Here is a 17501-nt window from a genome sequence, read left to right on the forward strand (position 1 = left end):
AAATCAGGGGAAACAGATACTGATATTTAATAGTAATTTTGTTGAGGGCACGATAATCAATACAAGGCCTTAATGAACCATCCTTTTTGGCCACGAAAAAAAAAACGGCACCTAAGGGTGAAGAGGATGGTCTAATATGACCCTTCTCCAGCGCCTCCTTAATATAGGATCGCATAGCCTCGTGCTCGGGTACAGATAAATTGAAGAGCCGACCCTTGGGAAATTTACACCCCGTGCTCAGTTCAATTGCACAGTCATAACTCCTATGAGGAGGCAAAGACGCAGTCATTCTCACTAAATACATCATAAAAGTCCGCCAAATAGTCAGGAACATCATGCGGCTGAGGAGAGGTGGAAAAAACCGGAGCCTCACTAAGAGCACACCGACAACCCCAACTCACCACAGACACAGATTTCCAATCCAAAACTGGATTATGAATTTGCAACCAGGGAAACCCCAGAACAATGGTATCATGCAAATTATGCAACACCAAAAATCTGCAATTTTCTTGATTGTCTGGGGCGACCCGCATTACCACCTGGGTCCAAAACTGAGGTTTATTTTTCGCCAAAGGAGTAGCATCAATCCCCCTCAAAGGGATAGGCGTCAGCAGAGGTGTCATCAGAAATCCACAACGTTTAGCAAAATCCAAGTCCGTTAGGTTCAGGGCTGCTCCCGAATCCACAAAAGCCTTGGCGGAAAATGTGAACAGGGAGCAGATCAGAGTAATTGCCAGAAGAAACTTAGGTTGAACACCACCCACAGAAAACGTGTGTGCAAAACGTTTCTCTCGTTTAGGACAGACAGAAATAATATGCGAGGCATCTCCACAAAAAAACCACAGCTTATTACGCCTTCTGATCTCCTGACGTTGCTCCCTGGACAAAACTCTATCACATTGCAAAGGTTCAGACACTTGTTCAACAGGTGGCAACACCTCTCGTGCAGTCCTGCGTTCACGTAAACGCCGATCAACCTGAATGGCTAATGACATAGAATCGTCAAGACCAGAGGGAACAGGAAATCCCACCATAGTATCTTTTACGGCTTCTGACAAACCCTTCTGAAAGAGAGCTGCCAAGGCATTATCATCCCAGGTAGTAAGGACCGCCCACTTTCGGAATTTTTGACAGTACAATTCTGCAGAATCTCGACCCTGGCTCAATGCCAACAGGGTCTTTTCAGCCTGATCAATAGCATTAGGTTCGTCATACAACAACCCCAAGGCTTGAAAAAATGCGTTCACATTAGTCAGAATAGGATCATCAGGTTTCAAAGAAAACGCCCAATCCTGGGGATCGCCACGCAGCAAAGAGATGACAATTTTAACCCGCTGCGCGGAGCTCCCTGACGAGTTAGGCTTTAATGCAAAAAATAATTTACAATTATTTTTGAAATTCAAAAATTTAGACCGATCCCCAAAAAACACATCAGGAGTAGGGATCTTTGGTTCAGCAGCATGTGAATGAGCAAGGTAGGCGGAAATTCCCTGCACTTCCGCAGCGAGCTGCTCCACACGATCAGACAATTGCTTTATCTCCATTGAGGAAAAAAAAAATTCCCCCTACGGCCTCAGAGATATAGAGGAAAAAATATACACCTTTTTTTTTTTTTTTTTTTTTTTTACAATTCTTTCCTGCTATTGAGTACCCTAGGATCTGCGGTAGGCTGGTGATTCTGTTATGAATGAGTCACCGTAGGAGGCAAAAACAGAAATACTAGCTAAGTCCAGAAAACCAGAGAAGTTGGCAGCTATCGGATTGCAGACCCCTGAACCTATCAACAACAACTAGCAGTAGCCGTGGGGGGTTCCTACTGTGCCCTAGACCCCTCGATCACAGCCGGAGAACAAAATAGCCTAAAGACAGAAAGGGAAATCTAAACTGCCCCAGAGCAGACCCCAAAGCAATAGGCAGCCCCCACATATAATGACGGTGAAGCAAGATGAAAAAACACTCACACAGATAGAAAGATAGGCTGAGCAAAAGATGGGGCCCAAGCTAACTAAATAGGACAGGATAGAAAAGCTGCTGTCTGCCATCCGCCAAAACCCTATCAAAACAAGAGCCAACAGACTGATAGGGAAAAAAGCCCTGAAGACGCTAGGCTTCAAAAAGACTATATCAGTACTCAGGTATTTTCTGAAGACAGAGCAAAAAGAAATTCAGCTCACCCCAGGAGGGAATGGCAGAAATCCAGAAAAACAAGGCAAAACAAAACCAAAACACAAATGCAAAAAGCAGAGCAGAAAACTTAGCTTTTGAGGAGCAGGAATCAGACTGGTCTCCTAGAATCCCTCTGAGAAATCACCAGCAAGGCAGAAGAGCGCCGGCTGCCTTATATCCAGTCAGCAATTCCAGTCACCCAGTCATCATCATCCCGCTCAGGTGCTTGGTAATCAGCCTCACTACCTTCCTTCACCAGAAGAGGGAGTTCATCAGACCTCAATGGTGAAGGGGAAAATGAACTCACAACAGGGTCCACTCCAAAAGCCAATTGAAAAAGTGCTTAAAAATGCTAAAACTAATGATCACCTGCTACTTTCTGTCATCATTTGAGCTTATTTTATCTGCTTCAGTCTACTAAATGGTTAAAAGAAGTGACCTGACCATCCTTCAGATGGTGCGATACCAAAAAAGACACTTCAAGAAATACATCACTGGCATTTACCTGAAGCCTCTTCTTGCAAAATGTATTTGGAAGGTTGGGATATAAAAGATGTCTTGTGCATATTCCCTTAAAGGGGGTTAGTGGGTCTTAAGCTACAAGTCTGCAGTCACTCTATGTGACTGCAGACTTGTGATTCCTCAAATTGCGCATTGCGAGCTATGAGAATTCTCCATTGCCGCAAGCGGGAAGTCATGTGATCTCAAATATGGAATATGCATACTGCCGCCACATTCCCACTAGATGGGCATGGCACTCAATGCAAGTGCAGTCTAGTCGGAGTGTGGCAGAGTATATGCATATCGCATACTTGCCACCCCTGCCGTCAGAGAATCTAAACAGCGTGCAATGTACACGATGTAAGGATTCACAAGTCTGCAGTCACATAGACTGGACGAACAACATCTTTCAAGATGAAAACTGTTTTACTAATGCTACAGAGTTGAGCTTCCATCCAAGAAAGTTCCATTGAGCACCAGGAACTACGTTAGTTAGGGAGACTGGAAACAGAACAGTCTAAATTCACTCTTTATTCATAGAATATTATTAGTATTATCCTGACAACCACAATTCAGTCCATGGAGTGCTGCTCCTCCGAACACACTACTTGTGTGCTAGTTATACATATAGTTTATAAATTAAAAGCCTAATTTGGTATCCACATATCCATGATAACCCATTCAATATACAACACTTGCATGATGATCACTTAATGATCAGAAACACTGTGGCCTAAACGTTTTTTGGGAAATTGTTGCACTATTGCATTTCATCTACATTTTACAGAAAATGGTTCCTAAAAAAACTGCAGCTCATCATTCAAAAAGAAACCCCAAGGCTTCACATGACTGTATCCATGGAAAAAATAAGTTATTTGCAATCAAGTGTAGACACAAAAATTGTGCCACTAATCAGGTGTTAATGCAAGAAGAGGGCCAGAATAATACACCAACTCTTTTAAATGTCTTCCAAAAAATAACCATTTCAGCTTTATTTTGTTTTCTTTTTTTTTTTCATTTTTGTGTTTATTTGGGGTAAGGGTGTGCAAAATATAAACGGTACTAATATATTGATTTTTTCCCTGTTACTTCCGTTAGGACAAAGATTGTGGCAACCACGTCAGAGAAGATGACATCAAGTTTCTAATCTGTTATTGAAAAACTTATAACCAATAGTAATCCTTATGCAAAATATATGATCCCTTCAAACCTGCATGTCATATACCCATAGCGACATAGAAGGAGCGACAAGATCAATAGTAGTAAAATATACACATTTTATTACCTATGCTGATAAAGTGAATACAGTGAAAAAATGACTGGAACGGTATACTCCCTGTGATACATGGAACATTCAAATGACAGAAATACTAAGAGATCAGACCATTATATCCTACTAAAATAAATGATCAAATAGCACTATGAACCTGAAGATATACACACTTGGTCAAAATTCGTGGTACCCCTCGTGTAGTGACAGAAAAACCCACAATGGTCACAGAAATAACTTGAATCTGACAAAAGTAATAATAAATAAAAAATCTATGAAAATGAACAAATTAAAGTCAGACATTGCTTTCCAACCATGCTTCCACTGAATTTTATAAAACATAAAAATCATGAAATAGGCTTGGACAGAAATGATGGCACCCCTGAAAATAATGTGACAAAAGGGACATGGTAAAGCAAGGTGTGTCCACTAATTAGCATCACAGGTATCTACAATCTTGGAATCAGTGAGTGGGCCTGTATAGAGGGCTACAGATACTCACTGTGTTTGGTGACATGGTGTGTATCACACTCAACATGGACCAGAGGAAGCGAAGGAAAGAGTTGTCTCAGATTAGAAAGAAAATTATAGACAAACATGTTAAAGGTAAAAGTTATAAGACCATCTCCAAGCAGCTTGATGTTCCTGTGACTACAGTTGCACATATTATTCAGAAATTTAAGCTCCATGGGACTGTAGCCAACCTCCCTGAACGTGGTCGGAGGAAAATTGATGACAAATCAAAGCGACGGATAATACAAATGGTAACAAAAGAGCCCAGAAAAACTTCTAAACAGATTAAAGGCGAACTTCAAGCTCAAGGAACATCAGTGTCAGATCGCACCATCCGTCGTTGTATGATCCAAAGTGGACTTCATGGGAGACGATCAAGGAGGACACCATTGTTGGAAAAAAAAAATCATAAAAAAGCCAGACTGGAATTTGCCAAACTATATGTTGACAAGCCACAAAGCTTCTGGGAGAATGTCCTATGGACAGATGAGACAAAAATGGAACTTTTTGGCAAGGTACATCAGCCCTACTGTGAAACATGGAGGAGGCTCTATTATGTTCTGGGGTTGCTTGGCTGCATCTGGCACAGGGTGTCTAGAACCTGTGCAGGGTACAATGAAATCTCAAAACTATCAAGGGATTCTAGAGAGAAATGTGCTGCCCAGTGTCAGAAAGCTTGATCTCAGTCGTAGGTCATGGGTCTTGCAACAGGATAATGACCCAAAGCACACAGCTAAAAACACCCAAGAATGGCTTAGAGGGAAATATTGGACTATTCTGAAGTGGCCTTCTATTAGCTCTGACCTAAATCCTATTGAGCATCTTTGGAAAGAGCTGAAACATGCCGTCTGGAAAAGGCAACCTTCAAAAGCGATTCTACTGGAGCTCTTGAGGAGTGGGCCAAAATACCTGTTGAGAGGTGCAGAAGTCTCATTGACAGTTACAGGAAACGTTTGATTGCAGTCATTGCCTCAAAAGGTTGTACAACAAAATATTAAGTTTAGGGTACCATCATTTCTGTCTAGACCTATATCATGAGTTATATCTTTTTTTAAATTCTGTGGAAGCATGGTTGAAAAGCAATGTCTGACTTTCATTTGTTCATTTTCATAGATTTTTGATTTATTGTTACTTTTGTCGGATTCAAGTTATTTCTGTCACCATTGTGGGTTTTTCTGTCATCAAACGAGGGGTACCAACTATTTTGTCCACATGTGTATATAATTGCGGTGATCTAATGATCACAATAAGCTAACACATATAACCAAAGTGAAGTATTATCAATAGACCTAAGATCCGTTACCTGTGGCCACGATGAGAAGGACAAATGGTCTGTGACCGCACCTCGACGAGCGTTTCACCGCCTCTGCAGTTTCGCCAGGTGCAAGTGGAAGTATTTGTATATAAGATCATTGTTTTTTTCTGCTTGTTCCTGTTACGTAAAATGATTGTTAAAAAAAATGCAAGAATTAAAGTGAACCTTACAGTTTACCTAAAAGCATGGTCTTGCTGCCATTAATCCCCATAATAAATTATGACTGGTTTTGGTGCATAGCAGACTAATCTGTTCATGATTGTTGTGCTTCTTAAATTACTATTTATTCTTTGTGAGTGCATGATTTCCCCTGATAACACTTTTGCCAGCACTATAGGTCCTAGAACTGTCTTTCCTTCACTTACCAGAATACATTGTGCCTGGCATTGTTTAGTGGCTTACTTGCTCTGAAGATGAAGGCATACTTCCATAATATGTAGTTTGACAGGCAGGAGACTAGGAGGGCGAGTAAGACCTGGCTCGACTTCCTGTAACCTGCTTCAACATCTATGTGGATTACACTTGATCATAGGCTGTGAACAGCAAGTGAGACATCTGGTGGCTGACACTTTGGCGTTAGACCCAAGGGTTTCTTGGCAAACAGCTAGATCTAAACAGAGTACTTCATAATGCAAAACAATGTTATCAAGAAGTTCCATTCAAATTGTGTTTAAAATAGAACTTAAATTATAGACCTCAACCTGAAACGTCTATTTGAAAAGTATGATAAATGCTATGTAAGTTATATTACCCTTATAATTAATGCATGACAGTGAACAATAGGCTACAAACGTGACAAAACACATACTGAGATCCCCTAAGTGGCCATTGTGAGGGAAATAGACTGTATGTACTTTATAAGGCAGTGTATAATAGATCCCACTTGTGTTAAGAAACATAGTAAAAGACCTTATGATATTTACATTACAGTCTTTGGAATATTTGATATAATATACAGTTTAAAAATTATTAAAAGGAATTTGTTAATATGGTTTTTGCCACCTAATCTGCTTGTATCATGATTTAGACACAGAGAGCGTGATTCCGGGAATTTGTCACTTACTGGGCTGCTTGCTGTAATTTTGATAAAATCACTGTTTTATCAGCAGGAGATTATCACTAAGGAGCCTGCTGCCATGTAGTCCTCCATATTCATGATCTCCTCTCCATATAACCTAGGCCCCACCAATGATTCACAGCTTTCTGCCTATTCTTAGTGTATACAGGAAGGAGTCAATGATTGGTGTTCACAGGGTTATATAGTGCTCAGCATTCAGAGAACTGGTAGATCAGCAGATAAAACTGTGATTTTATTAAAACTACAATTATATTATTGACACCATTCATTAACTATTTTTGCAGTGTTAGAGGCTGCATTATTCTAGCCATTGCTTTTACGGATGCCATTGCCATTAAAGTGTGTACTTGGTTAGCAGCCACGCTTAGGGAAGTGATTCTTGTCAATATCCAAACAATTAATATGAAAACGAAGGGCAAAAAGGGGGTGAAAGGAATATTCAGCTCAATATGTGTGGGAATATCAAGCCTCCATGAAAAGCATGCGGTGCAAGGACTCCGGACCGGAAGCTGGACAGCACGCAAAAAGAAAAAGGGAAGGCGTTCCAGAATCCGCCTTGAGGTGTGAAATTAAAGCATTACTGTTAATTCTTTTAATTACGGTATGTTGATTAAAATAGTAAGAACAAATCCATGGTGATAAAAAAAGAGGTGGAAGAGGGGCGGCAAAACCTGGGGATAGGGGAAAAATTAACAAGGACACGGGTCTATGCTTTTCGAGCTCAGAACTCTAAAGGCCCCTTTACATTTAGCGATGCTCCAGCGATCCCGACAATGATATGACCCGGTCAGGATCGCTGGTGCATCGCTAAATGGTTGCTAGTGAGCTGCCACACAGGCAGATCTCACAGCGATGTAGCGACGCAGCAGCGGTCGTTACTTACCTTTCAGACGCGGCGATCCTGATGTCCTCCTGCCCGCGTCCATGCGTCGCTCGTTGGCGCCAGCAGGAAGTGCCCGCCGAGAAATGGAGCTGCACGATCTCGCGCGATCAGCGACAGACAGCGGGGGAGCCGGTCGGAGGTAAGTATCACACATAGCGATATCGCTGCTGTGTCACAAAAGTGGTGACGCTTTAAAGATATCGCTATGTGTAAAGGCCCCTTTAGTCCTGACTAAGCTCAGATCCAGATCTTAAGAGTTCATTTACTTATAAAATAAAGTGGATTTCTCTGAAATAAGACGTCGGAGCACAGATATCAAGGTATCACTTTATTCAGCTTCCTATGACTTACTGTACATGCCCATACACTGTAGACGGCTTAGGAGGGTTGATCTTCCTGACAGATTCCCTTTATCTAGTTATTTGATTGGTCCTCCCTATTTTTCTTCACTGTACTTTTTCACATAGCTATCTCTTTTTAAACATTTAAATGCTATGATCGGTCCCTTTCTCTTCTGTTTGTTAATCTTCTGGGTGATCAGCTGTCGGTAAGGGAGAGAGTACTAAAGCAGGGACCTAGTGACAGCCCTCAAAATGAAAATAAATATTATGCCTGCAACAACACAGAACAACTGTTCAGAGTAAATAAGAGAATCCAATTTCATATACATTTACCAAGCACTTCACCCCCAAAAAAAGAAAACACCTTTGTATTAGTTTTCGCCATATGTCACAGTGCCTAGCACAAACATATAGTTGGAGAGGGGTGAAAATCGTCTCCTTCTCATTTGCCAACTAACCTGCAAAAATATTTTGAAGCAAGGAGTAAGTAGCGTGCAGCTTATATTGGTGGATGGATTTAGCCCCAACTGGGTGGCGGAAATGTGCAAGAAGGTCAAGAAGTCGTCTTTGTACAAAGAGATTATTAATGATGATAAACATTAACTTATTTCATATTGGCCAAGAAAGGGAAAGGCAATCGGCACATCCAAAAAATCTTCAAATTTTATTCCAAAAGTATCAAACAGTTAAAATCCAAATGCTGGTGAAAGAAAAAAACACCGACCCGTCTGATGATGAGTGGCGTTTATTTTAATGACAGTTGTAAACTTTTTGTAGAAATAGACATATTCATTGTGGCAGAAAATTGTATGATGTGTTGTATACATTATAAATATCCATGCACCCTCTGCAGAAACAAGCCATTTATGCGTGGGACTGATTTTCAGTTTAAAGAATTGTCTAAGGTCGTGCAGACATATCCTTTGGTTGCATTTACGAACTAAGAGCCCCATACACATTAGGTGGCTGTTAGCGGAATGATGGCCTTCTCTGCGTCTCTCCCATGCACAAGAGCACTCAGTTGGCCAAATGTGACAAGTGAGATCAACATCTTACCCAAAAATCGGTAGACTGCCGCCCTTATACACATTAGTGTGCCAGCCTCACCCATTAATATCCACAAGTGTGGCCGATATTTGGCTAAGGCCGGGATCACACATGCAAGATACTCGGATGAGTCTTGCATGTTAATACCCGGTACTGGCGCGGGTACTCGGGAGCGGCGGGTACTCGGGAGCGGCGCGTACGGCTGCATGTTTTGCTATGCGGCCACACGCTCCGATCCGAGTGCTGGTGGCAGTGCCGGGTATTAACATGCAAGACTCATCCGAGTTTCTCGCACGTGTGATCCCGGCCTAATGTGTATGCCAGCAATTATGCACTGCTGATGTAATAGTTTGTGTTTGTGTCTGGCAAGTCCTCAATGAAATAGCAATTGTAGCCACATGGTACAGGTGGCACCCAGACTGTAAGGCTGATGTAATTACTAGGCAATGTAGTGATTGCACCTAAACAGAGAAATGTGCAGATCTCACTTCTGAGAATGGTGGCTAACCTGAAGATCCATCTTAACCCATTGAAGCTTCAGTTGGACGTTGTCCCGGAGGTGACCCTCTCCCCTGCATCCATGTTTTAATCTTTTTAAATAAGGAACAGTTTTTATTGGACACTGAGCACCACCCATTCACCTACTTAGCTGGATTCCATTAGATGCTGTTTGCCTGGGGTGAAGCACCTGAAGCTGATCGGCTGCAATTATTTTGTGGGTTGCAATAAGGTACACTTGTTTGAATGGTGCCTGTGATTTTCTTTATTTTGCTAACCTGAAGATCAGCTTTGGTATGTAAAGTGGTTATGTCTGTTGAGCATATTGATAAAGGCACGTGTAGACTGAGTATACCGTGTGTTACTGTAGGCAGAGTATAGCGTGTGTTACTGTAGGCCAAGTATACCGTGTGTTACTGTAGGCCGAGTATGCCGTGTGTTGTCGGCCGAATATGCCGTGTGTTATAGTTGTTATAGTAGGCCTAGTAATCCTGTGTGTTGTCAGCTGGCTGGTAATGGCGGACGAACAGTGACTGCTGCAGTACATCCGGCAGCTGGAGGGCAGGTTGGCGGCTCTAGAGCATTCAACCACAGCTGCGGATGTTACTGCGGTCGCTGCCCAGGCAGCCGCGGAGGCTGTTTCACGTGTCCCCACTATCATCCCTGCACCGATGTTATCCCGCCTCCCGCTGCCCGAAAGTTCTCGGGCGATAGTGCCTCCTGCAGGGGCTTCGTGAGCCAGTGCGCTATTCAGTTAGAGCTGCTGGCTGCGCGATTCCCCTCTGAGCGGGCTAAGGTGGGATTCATCATTTCCCTTTTGGCTGGCAGGGCTCTGGAGTGGGCCACCCCACTCTGGGAGCGTGGTGACCCCGTGGTACAAAGCCTCTCAGTTCCTAGTCTCTCTGAAGCAGGTTTTTCTGGGACCACGGGTCACACAATACCGCGCTCCAGTTGTTGGCTCTGACACAGGGTTCGTCTCCGGTCAGCCAGTATGCCATCCATTTTCAGACACTGGCTTCTGAGTTGGAATGGTCAGACAAGGCCCTTATACCAATTTTTTGGAGGGGTTTGGCTGACCACGTTAAGGACGCTCTGGCCACTCGGGAGATTCCCGTCACTCTGGAGGAGCTTATTACCATCTCCACCCGCATTAATCTCCGATTCTTAGAGCGAGGGTTGGAGCGCTCCCAGTCCAGACAGAGGTTTAGGTTGGCTCCAACTTTCTAAACCTCTGGAACCACCCGATCGAGTGTCCGAGCCGTCGGTGGCTATGGAGGTGCCTCGCACGGGCTCTAAGTCCCGCTCTGCTCGAACTTCCACAGCCCGTTCCCATTGCCGACAGTCTGGTCACTTAGTGAATAGGTACCCACAGCGCTCGGAGAAACGCCCGCGTCTAGTGGCAATAGGAGGAGGTCTATTAGACACTACACCATTCCCCTCCAAGCTAACCTTCAAGGGGATGCTAGAGTTAGGCTCCTCCATTCTGGCGGTAGAGGTTTGCGTAGATTCCGGAGCGGAAGGTAATTTTATGTCCTCAGCCTTCGCTCTCCAGCACGCAATCCCCTTGGTTATGCTACCTCAGCCGGTCACCATCAGAGTGGTGAACGGCTCGACACTACCCTCGCAGATTACCAATCAGACTGCTCCACTCAGGCTCTCGCTGTCTCCATCCCATCACAAGACAGTGTCCCTCCTTATAATGCCTGAGGGTATCGATCAGGTTTTCTTGGGAGTTCCCTGGTTGCGTTGCCACTCTCCCCATATAGAGTGGTCCTCGGGGAGAATTCTTAGTTGGAGTAAGTCCTGTGAAGGTAGATGTCTGAGCGAGTGCATACAGGTTGCCTCCAGTGTGGCCCCCGCAGATCTTTCTTCACTCCCTAAACACTATCAGCAGTACGCAGACGTGTTCTCCAAGAGAGCGGCAGAGACTCTTCCACCGCACCACCCCATGACTGTCCTATAGACCTCTTGCCTGGTGCAGAGCCTCCCTGGCGTCTTGTGTATCCCCTGTCTCTCCCAGAGACGGAGGCCAAGTCACAGTATATCAGGGAGAATCTGGCAAGAGGATTTATTAAGAAGTCTGTGTCACCAGCAGGGGCGGGACTCTTCTTAGGTCAAAAGAAGAATGAAGAATTATGTCCTTGCATCGATTACAGGGGTCTTAACGCCATTATCGTTAAGAATAAGAACCCTCTGCCCCTGATATCGGAACTGTTTGATGGGTTGCGTGGAGCGAGAGTGCTTACCAAGCTCGATCTGCGGGGGGGGCTTACAACCTGATACGCATACGTGAGGGAGACGAGTGGAAGACTGCTTTTAATACCAGGGATGGCCATTAGGAGTATCTGGTCATGCCCTTTGGCCTCTGTAATGCCCCGGCCGTCTTCCAAGACTTTGTAAATTACATCTTCCGAGATATGCTTTCCTCTTCGGTGGTTGTCTATCTGGATGATATCCTCATCTTCTCTCCAGATATGGAGTCCCACTGGAGAGAGGTTTGCAAAGTCTTTGATCTCCTATGGAAAAACTCCCTATATGCCAAGTTGAAGAAGTGTGTGTTTGAGCAGGAGTCCTCGCCTTTCTTGGGCTATATCATCTTGGCCCAGGAATTGGCCATGGATCCTGACAAACTACAGGAGGTGATGGATTGGCAGGATCCTCTCTCCTTCAAAGCGGTGCAGCACTTTATGGGATTTATTAACTATTACTGCCAATTCATCCCGCACTTCTTGACTTTGATAGCTCCCTTGGTTGCCCTCACCAAGAAGGGAGCGAATCCTAAATTGTGGTCAGAGGAGGTCTCCAAGGCCTTCCTCTCCATCAAGTCCCACTTTGCTAGTGCTCCCATTTTACATCGCCCCAATGTGGATAAGCCATTTATTTTAGAGGTGGATGCCTCATCCCTTGGTGCTGGAGCAGTCCTGTTCCAAAATGGATGCTCAAGGTCAGAAGCATCCTTGCTTCTTCTTTTCCAAGACCGTCTCGCCGGCGGAGGGGAACTATTCCATTGGGGACAGGGAGTTGCTAGCCATGAAGTTGGTCTTTTCTGAATGGACACACCTCCTGGAGGTGGCTCCCTATCCCTTCCAAGTTTACACTGACTACAAAAACTTGGACTATCTCCAAACCGCCCAGCGGTTAAATTCTCGCCAAACCCGATGGTCTCTCTTCTCCCTGTTCCACTTCACCCTACATTTCCTTTCTGGTGAGAAGAATGTCCGGGCCGATGCGCTTTCTCGCTCCATGGTGTCAGCGGAGGAGAGGGAGCCTTGGTTAATTGTACCATCTGAGAGCCTGAGGACAGTGGCTCCAGTTGCCCTATTATACCATCTGAGAGCCTGAGGACAGTGGCTCCAGTTGCCCTTGAGTCTGTACCCCCGAGCTCTGTCCATTGCTCAGTATTGAGCTGAATCTCTCCTCGGCCTATCATCCGAGACGAACAGGTTGGTAGAGAGGGCCAACCAGACCCTGGTCACATATCTCCGACATTTTGTCTCGGCCAGACAGGATGACTGGGCACCCTTGTTGCCGTGGGCAGAGTTCGCCTTGAACAACACTGTGCCCAATTCCACCGGCCAGACCCCATTCCTCCTTAACTACGGCCAACATCCTCGTGTTCCTGTGCCCATACCCATGTTATCCACCGAGTCTAGGGTGGCAGACTGGGAGGTGGAGGCACGTGATATTTGGGACCGCACCTAGGATGCTATTTGGGCCTTTAAGGAGAGAATGAGGGTCTTCGCGGATGCACACCAGCATCCTGCTCCCACCTCCCCTGGTGACTTAGTGTGGCTCTCCGCCCGTAACATCAGGCTGCGAGTCAAATCCACTAAGTCCGCTCCCCATTACATTGGTCCCTTTAAGGTACTCGAACAGATCAGTTCTGTGGTCTATCGTCTGGCCCTTCCACCACACTTGGCTGTCTCTGACACCTTCCACGTGTCCCTCCTTAAACCTGTGCACATGTCCCGGTTCTCCGAGTCATCTGCCGGGACATCAGACCTGTCTTCGGACGAGTTTGAGGTCAATGCCATTGTGGGATGCAGGGTGGTACGTGGTAAAAAGTTTTATTTGGTGGATTGGAAGAGTCATTGTTATGATTGGGTCACCGAGTAGGAAAGCAAGACCAAGCTAAGCCACAGAAAACCAGAGAGGTTGGTAACTAAGCAGATTGCAGACCCCTGATCCTATCCACACAACTAGCAGTAGCCATGGAGCATTCCTACGATGATTCTAGATGCCTCGACACAGCCGAAGAACTAAATAAGCCTAAAGCAAGAAAGGGGAAATCTAAACTGCCCCAGAGCAGACCCCAAAGGAATAGATAGCCCCCAAACATATATTGTTGGTGAGACAAGATGAAAACAAACGCAGGTAGGAAAATAGTCTGAGCAAACGATGGGGCCCAAACTAGACAGGACAGGAAAGACTCTGTCTGCAGTCACGCAAAAAACCCTGCAAAAAATGCCCAACACATCTGATAGAAAAAATACTGTAGTCACTAGACTTCGCCCACTATATCAGCACTCTGGTATATTCTGAAAACAGAGCAAAGAGAGGCCAATCTAATAAGGGACAAAAACAAACTGGCACAAACAATAACATAAGGATGGAAATTCAGCACAGCCCCAGCCGGGGCTGGCTGACCACACAAAACTAAAATAGACGAAACCAAATCAAATGTGAACAATAGCAAAAGAACTCTTAGCTTGAGCATGCAGAGACTGAGCTGGAAGCTAAGACCTCAGGAGGCAGGAAAAAATCACCAGCAGGGATAGAGGGAGTCAGCTGTCTTAAATCCAGTCAGAAACTCCCAATGTCCAATCGTCCTCCTTATTATCAGGTGGCAGGCCTCTGTTAATTAGATCAGCTCCATTACCTCCTGTAACCACCAGAGAGAGATCGGAAAGAGAACTCGCGACCCCTCTGTCAATACAACCATCTCCACTACCTTCACAAGCAACCATTGGTAGGCCAGAAAGTGAATTCACAACAGGTCATGGTCCAGAGGCTCGGAACTGGGAGCCAGTGGAAAACATCCACGCTCTGCTCAAACCAGCTCTGTGGGTTTGGTTGCTGCTGCCTCCTCTAGCCCAGCTATAGCAACGCAAGCTGGTCAGCAGCGAGCTACTCCAGAGACTAAGTCCTCCTTTCGGTCCACTGAGCATGACCGTGGGACGATGTTATGGATGAGTCCCCGAAGGAGGAAAAAACAAAAATAATAGCTAAGTCCAGAAAACCAGAGAAGTTGGCAGCTATCGGATTGCAGACCCCTGAACCTATCCACAACAACTAGCAGTAGCCGTGGGGGGTTCCTACGGTGCCCTAGACCCCTCGATCACAGCCGGAGAACTAAATTAGCCTAAAGACAGAAAGGGGAAATCTAAACTGCCCCAGAGCAGACCCCAAAGCAATAGGCAGCCCCCAACATATAATGACGGTGAAGCAAGATGAAAAACACTAACACAGATAGAAAGATAGGCTGAGCAAATGATGGGGCCCAAGCTAACTAAATAGGACAGGATAGAAAAGCTGCTGTCTGCAATCCGCAAAAACCCTATCCAAAAATGTACCAACAGACTGATAGGAGAAACTGGCCCTGAAGTCGCTAGGCTTCAAAAGACTATATCAGCACTCAGGTATATTCTGAAGACAGAGCCAGAGATCAACAGATCAAAGACAAAAATGGAATTCAGCTCACCCCTGGCCGGGGATGGCTGAACTCCAAAAAACAAGGCAAACAAAACCAGAACTAAAGTGTACAAAAGGCAGAGCAAAACTTAGCTTTGAGAAGCAGAAATCAGACTGGTCTCCAAGAATCCAGCAGGAAAATCACCGGCAAGGCAGCAGGGCGTCGGCTGCCTTATATCCAGTCATCAGTTCCTGTGACCCAGTCATCATCTACCTGCTCAGCTGTTTGGTAATCAGCCTCACTACCTTCCTTCGCCAGAAGAGGGAGTTCATCAGACCTCACTGGTGAAGGGCAAAATGAACTCACAACAGGATGATCTTTCATTGGAGATCGGAGGTCACATGCTCAGGTCCTTCTCCAGCTTGGATTGGACCATCAGAAAGGTCAGGAAGGTCCCTGAAGGACGCGGCTATAAAAGGTTCGCATGGCCGCTCGGCCATGCGCTAGTATAGACTGCATTATCAGACTATGACGAGTGAATGTCGTATGCATGTATGAATGTCTCTGGTGAATGACTCATTAAGAAACCCCTACCCTTGGTATGCATGTGTTGTGCAGCCTAGCCTGTTAAGCGCCCAGGCTTAGGTGTAGGTGGGACAGTCTGAGGCAGGCATCAGTGTCCACGGTGCACGTGCTTGACACTCCATAGCGTCTATAGTGGCGTCCGCAGGTGCGACGCCGCGCACTCACAAGGTCTAGAGGGATTCTGACCCCGTGTACTTGGGGCAGAGTTCTGTGACCACTTTCTGTGCACTCCGTGGCCAGGCTCTGTGAGCTAAACAGGCACCGGCATTTATGTTCTGCGGTAGCGTGGCTCTGTGAGTTAACAGAGTTCGCTTCTGTTCACACTGGGTGACGTTTACCCATGTGTGCCTTTGGTACACCGCTTTATACTTCTGCCATTACTAAGCAGCAGTTTACCAACCCTGCACGGTGGACCCCAGGCTGCGAACGCACCTACTATTATTTTATTTGGTGCATTCCGCCAGCCCTAACAACTTGTGGTAGTACAGGCCATAATCTAACTGTAAAGAACTTTTTCCAATATAGTCTAAATCACCTTTCCTCCACATGTAATGAATGTTCCTTCGTCTTCTGTAAGGTCCTTGAAAGCAATAAATTATGTACCTTGCATAGACAACAGGCGCTGATTAACTGCAGTGGTCACATAACATACCAATGTCATGTGACCACCGTGGGACAGAGTACTGACATCACTGTGAGGCCGGAGTCACACTAGCGAGAAATACGGACGAGTGCTATGCGAGAAAAAATTGCATAGCACTCGGACCAATGTTAATCTATGGGGTAGCTCCCATCATGTGTTTTTTCCTTGCCCGTATTATACGTGCGGAGGAAATCGCAGCATGCTGTGATTTGCACCGTATTACGCCCGAGACTCACCAATGCAAGTCTATGGGTGCGAGAAAAAATGGATTACACACGGACCATATGTGTGACTTGCGAGAAATACGCACCGGTGTCCTCTAGAAAATCCGGCAATTCACTGCACTATACTGTAAAATCACACTGACAGGTTAATAAAGAATAGACAGAATACATGTATACACATAGTATAGGTATATATATATATATATATATATATATATATATACTGCTCAAAAAAATAAAGGGAACACTTAAACAACAGAATATATCTCCAAGTAAATAAAACTTCTGCGAAATCAAACTGTCCACTTAGGAAGCAACACTGATTGACAATCAATTTCACATGCTGTTGTACAAGTGGAATAGAAAACAGATGGAAATTATTTGCAGTTATCAAGACCCCCTCAATAAAGGAGTGGTTCTGCAGGTGGGGACCACAGACCACATCTCAGTACCAATGCTTTCTGGCTGATGCTTTGATCACTTTTGAATGTTGGTTGTTCTTTCACACTCGTGGTAGCATGAGACGGACTCTACAACCCACACAAGTGGCTCAGGTAGTGCAGCTCATCCAGGATGGCACATCAATGAAAGCTGTGGCAAGAAGGCTTGCTGTGTCTGCTAGCGCCTCCAGCCTCTGGACACTACGCTGACAGACACAGCAAACCTTCTTGCCACAGCTCGCATTGATGTGTCATCCTGGATGAGCTGCACTTCCTGAGCCACTTGTGTGGGTTGTAGAGTCCGTCTCATGCTACCATGAGTGTGAAAGCACAACCAACATTCAAAAGTGACCAAAACATCAGCC

General features: G+C 45.1%; 1 protein-coding gene across 4 annotated transcripts in view; it reads left to right on the top strand.

Moving 5' to 3' along the window:
* FAM120B (family with sequence similarity 120 member B) overlaps window positions 1-4160 on the top strand; it is a 240479-nt gene extending 236319 nt beyond the window's left edge. For all 4 annotated transcript variants that reach the window (XM_073545102.1, XM_073545101.1, XM_073545103.1 and 1 more), the window contains one exon: window positions 3766-4160. In XM_073545102.1, coding sequence (XP_073401203.1) covers window positions 3766-3800 — 35 coding nt within the window. In that variant the 3' untranslated portion in view covers window positions 3801-4160. The remainder of the gene's footprint in view (window positions 1-3765) is intronic.
* The last annotated feature ends 13341 nt before the right edge of the window (window positions 4161-17501 follow it).

Source organism: Dendrobates tinctorius, unplaced genomic scaffold, assembly GCF_039654945.1.
Source record: "Dendrobates tinctorius isolate UK_male_01 unplaced genomic scaffold, ASM3965494v1 ptg000140l, whole genome shotgun sequence".
NCBI classification, from domain to species: domain Eukaryota; kingdom Metazoa; phylum Chordata; class Amphibia; order Anura; family Dendrobatidae; genus Dendrobates; species Dendrobates tinctorius.